This window comes from Anarrhichthys ocellatus, unplaced genomic scaffold, assembly GCF_004355925.1.
Source record: "Anarrhichthys ocellatus isolate YVR2014 unplaced genomic scaffold, GSC_Weel_1.0 scaffold24, whole genome shotgun sequence".
NCBI classification, from domain to species: Eukaryota; Metazoa; Chordata; class Actinopteri; order Perciformes; family Anarhichadidae; genus Anarrhichthys; species Anarrhichthys ocellatus.
Genome location: NW_022280054.1, coordinates 4,359,195 through 4,366,901, shown reverse-complemented (window position 1 = coordinate 4,366,901; position 7,707 = coordinate 4,359,195). Strand labels below are relative to the sequence as shown.

The 7,707-nt window shown below is 43.2% G+C and overlaps 1 protein-coding gene across 3 annotated transcripts; it reads right to left on the bottom strand.

Annotated features, from left to right (window-relative positions):
- Positions 1-89: 89 nt before the first annotated feature.
- LOC116391094 (mRNA decay activator protein ZFP36L1) lies at positions 90-7,309 on the bottom strand. 3 transcript variants are annotated; one of them, XM_031861354.1, is made up of 2 exons: positions 7,035-7,309; positions 90-5,765 (listed from the first exon to the last, which is right to left on the bottom strand). In XM_031861354.1, exon 2 carries the CDS (start codon positions 5,697-5,699, stop codon positions 4,527-4,529), a length of 1,173 nt encoding a protein of 390 aa, XP_031717214.1. In that variant the 5' UTR covers positions 5,700-5,765; positions 7,035-7,309; the 3' UTR covers positions 90-4,526. The 3 variants fall into 3 exon arrangements, with proteins under 3 accessions (XP_031717214.1, XP_031717212.1, XP_031717213.1); XM_031861352.1 differs by having other exon boundaries at positions 7,058-7,309; XM_031861353.1 differs by having other exon boundaries at positions 90-5,762; positions 7,058-7,309.
- Between the last annotated feature and the right edge of the window lie 398 nt (positions 7,310-7,707).

The following is a 7,707-nucleotide window of genomic DNA, read 5'->3' as shown; positions in this document are numbered from 1 at the left end:
GGGGGAAGCAGTGTAGGAGAAGAGAAGGAGGAAGAAGGTGAGAAAAGTTTCATGTATAAATGTACAAATTATAAATTGAGGGGAAACTGGGGACTGGCTCGCTACAATTGAGGGGTGATGGTGAGAGTTCAGCTCACAGCTGTTCTGTGCTGCTCTACATGGCTTCGCTTCACTTCCTCCTGCATCACAATATCACAAAGAGGAACGGTCAATGAAGGATGGGAGGAGGAGGGGTGTGTTCAGGAGCTAGAAGAAAGAAAGGAGGTGCTGGGGGGGGTGCAAGTAAAACCGGCATTCATCCTCTCAAATTGATGACTTGCTAGAATTGAGCAACACTGTCCACATGGACTGACTGAAGTCTTTTGTGTGAGAAGTTGTCAGAGACTATTGATCTGGGTTAGATTTCCTCGAAGGCTCACTGCAGTTTGTAGGCAGAGATGCCGTTTAAAGTAATTGTTGAACCCTGACAATTTGGTTATGCCAGTACTAAATTGGGGTCCAAAACAACGTCAATGAAGTGGTTAATTCATCACATGCAGCTGCACAACACCCACAAGTCTGAATAGAGCAGGACTAAGTGTTTAGGCTGCTCCATAAGTTTTTTTATGCTACTTGGATGCTAACAGAAGGACGGTATTGATAGTCTGCTGGAGCTAGTTAGCTGTAGCTATTTAATATTTAAGCATGTGTATTCTCAGGAGTGAAGTACCTAGAAGTTGTCTAGGTGGACTAGCACTAGTGTGGTAATCATTAGACTGATATATTTAGCACTAACGTTAATAGTTAGCTGGTCAGGAAACAGTAGGAGCTTAGCCAATTGCTAGCTGGCTTCTGATGTGCCGGCCTTCATCCTCTCAAATTGTCCCACTTCTTTGTCTCGCAACTTATTCCACAGCGTTTTATGTAGGCCTCCACTATTACCCCACTATTATCCCAATTCTTACTCATTCAACTTCCTTCACTCATGCATACCAGCCTAAGAGGGAGATTCTCTGTCTCTCACACACACACACACACAAACAAACGTTGTCTCTCAGGGCCATATGTTGACCTGTGGTGGACTTGAATACAGCCATCTGCCTGCCTGTGTCCCACAGGGCAAGAGTGTGGGAGAATGTCTATCAGACACAATTCAGCACACACACACACACACACACACACACACACAGAAACCATACAAACACACACATGCCTTTAACCCCCTAACAGCCACTACTCATTCCAAGACAGCCAGCCCATCTCATGTTAACAGTGACAACTCTTGTGTGCATTAAAAGAGATTCCTGGGGGGGTCAACCATGTGCATGCATCTATAGCCCTGTTTTTTTTTTGATAGACATCGTGAATGGAGGAAAAATCTAAATCTTACCATCATGACTAATTTTTTAAGCGATGATGAAATACCATATTAGTTTGATGTAAACATTCTTCACAAACTTAATGTAATTAAGACAATTTAGACCACAAACTGGTTTTATATCCCTGGTTGTTTTCCCGTTTTATCATATATAGTTGGATTTTTACAAGGACCAATTACATTTTGTGGTTTAACCCTCCCAATGCCAGCACAAACGTCTTCTGCTCACCGTAGCAACAGAAGATTAAAGTTTAGTACTCAGCTGCCACGCAGAGCAAGAAAGTGTTGAGGGGACATAACTGATAGAAAGGAGAGGAACAAAGTGAGGGAGGAAGGATGGATTCAGTGAGGGAGAAGGGACATGGGTGGGAGCCCAGGATTGGTCAGATTAAACCCTAAACAAAAGACTTATCTCCACATGAAATCTCAATGGCATGACTACACACACACACTAGTGTCTTGCTGTCCTACAGCAGACTGGTTGACTATTATAGCTAACCTTGCATGAATAGATTTACTTCTTTTATTCAGTGCAATCAGAAAAATAGCCCTGAATTAAACTCTTACAGATCAATCAGCAACACTAGTTTGTTAGAACATGAGGCTCCATCACAGAGTAACTGTAATTCATTTGCTGCTCAAGGAGGTCCTGTTGTGTTTCACTCTTTTACAGTGTCATTTGTGGATGAAAATAGAAGTCTCTGGTCTGCAATTATATATGCTAATCGTTCTGAAGGAACTGAGAAATGATCCGTAATCCAAAAATCACACAGAGTATATTGTCTTTTTCCACAGCTTAAAGCAAACTTTCTTTTCCTTTCCAGTGAAACCATGTCCCAGTATGTGGTGATTTTGAGGCGGACGTTTTTTTAAAGTAATGTTCTAGCCTCGTAAAAAAACTAAAATCGAAAAATCCTACATAAAAATGAATTGACATCCAGTTTCTGTCCCGTAAAACATCACTAGCTTATCAGTCAGTCTAAACTAAGATATTAACTGAAAAACTTACCAACCTACTTTTGACTGTGTGTGTGTACAGCAAAGGGCCACTGGGGGAATGTTATCTACACTGAAAATCATAACTGACAGTTCACTGGTTTCCTGCTTGCTTTCTTCCTTCCTTTCTTTCTTGTTCACAAATGTGTGAACATTGTTGCACATATACTACACAGGAAAGGAAACATACGAGTGTCGTAACCTCTGCATTGTTGCAGCAGCACCTCAATACAAGGGTTCTGAGCAGATGTGCCACACATGCCTGTATAGATTCTACCTGATTAATCATTTTAAGTGTAACCCCATGAATCTCAAAACAAACTTAAATTACTTTAAAAAAAAAAAGAATCAAAAAAAAAAAAAACTTTATTTCCGGTACAAAATAGCAAAAAAGAGAAACCAAATATATTAAACTTGATACAAGCATCACCAACTCAAAGTCCTCTATAAATATGTTAAAATAAATTAAAGAAATTAATTTACTAAAGATCACCTTTAACACTAAACAGGCCATAAACATGTTGATGGAAAGGCGATTTTAAATAGACCAGTAACAGCACAGTGTCTGTTCTTCTAACCAACTATGTCATAAAACACACAAGTAACACTTCTATAACACTAAGCATACATACCCTAACCCTACACAATGCTGGCTCGAGCTCAGTGAGGCATCAGTTCACGTACATGTGACCAGGAACGCTACACATTCTTAACAGGACAAAGCCAAAACAGGAAGAATTAATATCGACGGCGAGATGAAATATGGTGTGCCGAGTCACAAAAACATGAATATTTATCGAAAATGTAACACCAGTGCTGCCTTTGGACAAGAGGAAAAAAAAAAAAAGAAAAAGAAAACTGCTCCTGGGAATGTTGCGTTTAAGATAATCTAAAACACATATTTAGGAAAAATGCCAGAGGTAAAACAGGACATGAAAGATTCACATGACTTGATTAAAATTTCCTTCCATGCCAAGTGCCTTTTTCAGATCATATCGGTTTACACAAAATAAAAAGCAGAATTGTGTGATGGCATCTCATTCGTTTGGTTATTTTTAGTCTATCTTTAAACTCAGTGTTGATGGATATTCTGCAATTTGGGCTGGCACATTTCACACATCAAAGCCAAAGACATACAAATGCCCTGCTTTTCCAGTCGGCAAGTCATGGACATGGGATATGAGAAAGTATGGTGAAGCCCACATGGCCTTTTTTCTTTCTTAAGCTCAAACTGAATTCCCCCCCTCCCCGTCCCCCCCTCCCCCTGTAAGGCAGGCTGTATCAGGTCATTTGACAGTTTACTGGTGGCAGTTTATCAATAATACACAAAGACACAAAAGAACACTTGTAGTCGTCTTAACAACAAGGAGACTTGAACTCTAGCTTATTTGGCTAAATAAAGAGACCTGCACCCCCATCCACACATCTCTCCTAACAAACCAGCAAATATCGCTTCAACACGTGACCTGCTAAATAACGCAACAGGCACTTCATTCGTTTAAAAACTTAACATTCGGGTTCAAGGCTAGTGATCTAAACATAACCTCAGACTGCATTTACATATAAAAAAAAAAAACAACAGTTTCAACAATACTGTGTACAGTTAACATAGTGTGTCTGTGCTACCATAATCAAAACGTTTGAGCTACAAAGACGTCTTTGGCTTCGTCACATTCTTTTGATCACCCAGAAATTGGTATAAGGGTAATAGAAATGGTGTGGTTGGACTCATCACACTGTGATTACAATATCTTTGTCGCTATTTGTCATCCTAACATATGATTTTGGTTGAGCTTCATTCGCCTCAAGCACTATATAACTTCTGTCTTTGATATAAACTCCATTTTGGTGGCAACACACATTTCAGGGTTCTGCACTGTCGCTTCCCTTACGCATACGGCAGTGAGAGTTAAACCACATTGATCGAATAGGCGAATCTCTCTGTGCTTTCTGTTTCAGTCAATATGTCTTTGTTTCCTTTGATGCCACACAGGAGCAAAGAACATCTGAGGTGTCGCTGCCGTTTGAGTGTACGTGTGCATTTATAGGCTTCTAGTGTGTGTGTGTGTATGTGTGTGTGTGTGTGTGTGCGCGCTTGAATGTGGCTATACGTGTGTACAGCATATATTATGTCGTTCTGCATGTTTATATAAATATGAATGTATGTTTGTGTTCATACTGCAGCCTGAAGGCAGAACCCAGTAGCATCCTCAGGAACAGAGAGCTGACTGAATACAGCCAGACGCTTGCCGTTGACTTCATTAATGCCTCCGCAGGATTCAGAGCCACTGAGCGAGCTAGCAGAGCTGCTTCCATCCTGGTCTTGGTCTGACAGAGAGGTGTAGGACAGGGATCGTGCACCCAGTGGCCCCGGAAAGACCCCAGTAGCATTGGGACTCTGCCTCAGGGAAGGGGAGGCGGTCGGAGACAGCCCGCTCGGAGAACAGCCGGAGTCTGGGGAAGGCAGGAATGGAGACCGGGGGTCCGCTGCAGTGACCTGGCTTATGGGGGGCTGGTACTGGTCGGCAGGGGAGGCCTCGAAGGCAGAGTCCATCTCTAGGAAGGCATGAGAAAGGAGGTCGGTAATGTCAGCGCAGGAAGGAGGAGAGGCCGGAGGTTCACGCGTGAAAAAAGCAGTGGCAGGAGGGTGAGCAGGAAGGGCAGGCTGAAGGGGAGCAGAGGGAAACCCAGCGAAGCTGAAGCTCTGTCTGACAAGAGGAGGTCTGTGCGAGCGGAAGGAGGAAGGCGGCTGCTGGGGAATGCTGGAGGAAGAGGACGAGGAGGAGCGAGCGGGGGAATGTTTGATTTCCTCCTCCTCGTTGTTGTGGACGAAGTGGCAGCGCATCCCGTAGGGGCAGAAGCCGATGGTGTGAAACGTGCGACACGGCTCGGTTTTGTACTTCGGATGCCGGTTGAGATCTCGCAGCTCGTCCAGCCCGTGGGCAAACTGGCACTTCCCGCCGTACTTGCACAAGCCGCTCTCGGTGAAAGACCGACACAGTTCAGTCTTATAGCGCGAGGAGGAAAGGGAAGAGGAGCTGGTGTTCAGTGCAGTGGGGCTGATGTCACTTTGGGAGTGCGTTAGGTCAGTCCCCGGCCAGCCAAGACTTGCTGCTGTGGTGCTGCCGGTCTCCACCATGCTGAGGGAGCGCTGGGCAAGGAAGCCTGACTTGGCCCACTGGGTGGAATTAATGAGCTGGGTGGGCAGAGGGCTTTCTGGCTGCTCCCCCCATTGGCTGGAGGTCAGAAATACACCGTCTGACGGATCAGCGGGGAGGCAGGCGAGAGACGACAGGGAGAACGACGTGTTGCTACGCGGCTGACCAATGCAGCCCGGTGATCCCATTGCCAGACTGACGGAGGATGACGGAGGTGGTCGGTTCTGCTCCTTCAAGTCAAGATTCAGTAACTGCTGTAAAAAGAAACAGACAGAACAACATTAGCAGATATATTTTACTATTAATAAATAATGCATATTACCGTTTTGTTTTTTACATGTCTGGCAGAATAAATTCATGTACTGTATAAAGAACTTTATTCATGGATGATCGGTATTAAATACTGGCATACAAGTATACATAAAAACAAACTTCTTGTGTTTTGTTGCCATGCAATACAGACACCACAAAGTTAGCCGCATGGTACTTCAGTTAGCAATACTTCTAATGTGACCCGCCCTCTTTTAGGATTGCATTTTGTCTCAAACTAATTTCCTCTAAAGGACCAAACAGGCCCAGTGTCTTATATAAGCAGCTACAGGACAGACAGGGAAACCAGGCAGACCGATTATTGGACTGGTATTTATGGATCGGTCACCACGAGATGATGAATTGAAAATAATTAATGAAATAATAATTTCAATGCTGCCATTTGAGCAGAGCAAGTCCCTTTTAAACTTGCTCGATGGATTTGCAGTTACAAGACTTTATTCACACAAACATGATCAAAATCCAGCAACACTCTTTCCTTCCTTTATTTGTCCACACTAACGTGACCAAACAGGGTTTAACCTGGAACCTACACTTGCATTTTCTATTGTGATTAAAGTAAGCAAGGGCAGGATATAGCTAACCAAGGAGCGTTATATTGCTATCGTATGAAGTAAAGTTAGTAACGCCCTCGTGCAGTTGTTCCTAAATTATAGTATTAGTTTGGTACACAGCTTGCTTCTACTAACTAGGATATAGTGAATTAAACACTTCTCAGTGTTATCAACGCATATTGACAACTTTAACTAACTTTTTTGTGTTGTTTCGAGCATAAAGTTAACGCTAGGTTGTCAACGGCTCTAACTCATTCAGTTGTAATTAACCTCTGTGACCAGCGGTGGTGTTAGCTTAACCAGGTCAACGTTAGCTCACTAGTACTAGCGTTAAATCACTACATGGGCTAACGTTAGTTAGTGAGTGAGTAGACGATTTAATGGGCCCATGTTACGACGAATCGCAACACCAACTTAAACAAGTTAGGGAAAGTTAACTTTCAATCACAACAAAAAAAAAAAAGCCAAAAGCTCGATAAAGCCACCGGTTAAAAACAAACGGTTGATACCGGACAACAGCAGCATCTGCTAAACAACACTTGAACAGACGAAGAGAGCTAGCAGCGTAAAGTTAGCAGTGTAGCCAGTTAGCTAGCGTTAACACCCCATGACCTAGCCAACTTTTTTGCTCAACTCAACTTTTCTTTGCGCTCCGCGTTTACCTTGCACATCATCTCTTCCAGGTCAGCGAACTGGTTGAGGGGGAAGGATGGCATTTCGCTGAGTTGTCAAAAGTTTTCGTCCGATCTCGTCTGCCCCCGCAGTTGATAGACGTGGGCCACTCGCTGGCATGAGTTGCTCAGAAGTTTCTGGTTGTGTGCGCGGTGCTAAACAAGCCCAAGAACCCCTAGACCACGTGTGGATTTAAAACCTAACATTGCCGTTAGCCCCTCCCACGCCTCTGTGAGTCAGCCCAAAGTTGTTTTCATCAGACCACTGTCTGATGAAAACATGATGGGGACTGCTCGAAAAACGTCCTTTTACCTGACCTATTTTTAATTCCTTTAATATATAAAGATATATTTTATTTTTATTTATATCAAAGTATATATTCTAATTATTTTAAGCCATTTAGGACATACGGTTTTAATCAGATGGGACAGAGGAGGTACACTGGTAGTAGCTGAAACAAACTAAAGAAAGGCTTTGACACAAAGGGGGCCTCAAGAAATAGAAAAGTAGACAACAGTAACAAGAAATGGCAGCCACAAGGTCAAAAACAGGAGTACATGCAGAAAACAGGAGCACTGAACACATTGGTAGAAAAGACGGTAGGCCTACAGCTGAGCCCCATGAGACAGACAAGGAGGAG

Bases quoted from the DNA above. Each gene is read 5' to 3' on its own strand.
- LOC116391094 (XM_031861352.1), bottom strand. From the start codon at position 7,111: ATGCCATCCTTCCCCCTCAACCAGTTCGCTGACCTGGAAGAGATGATG. The intron at 5,766-7,057 runs GTAAACGCGGAG...TTCTTTTTACAG, and splicing joins TGGAAGAGATGATGTGCAAG to CAGTTACTGAATCTTGACTT.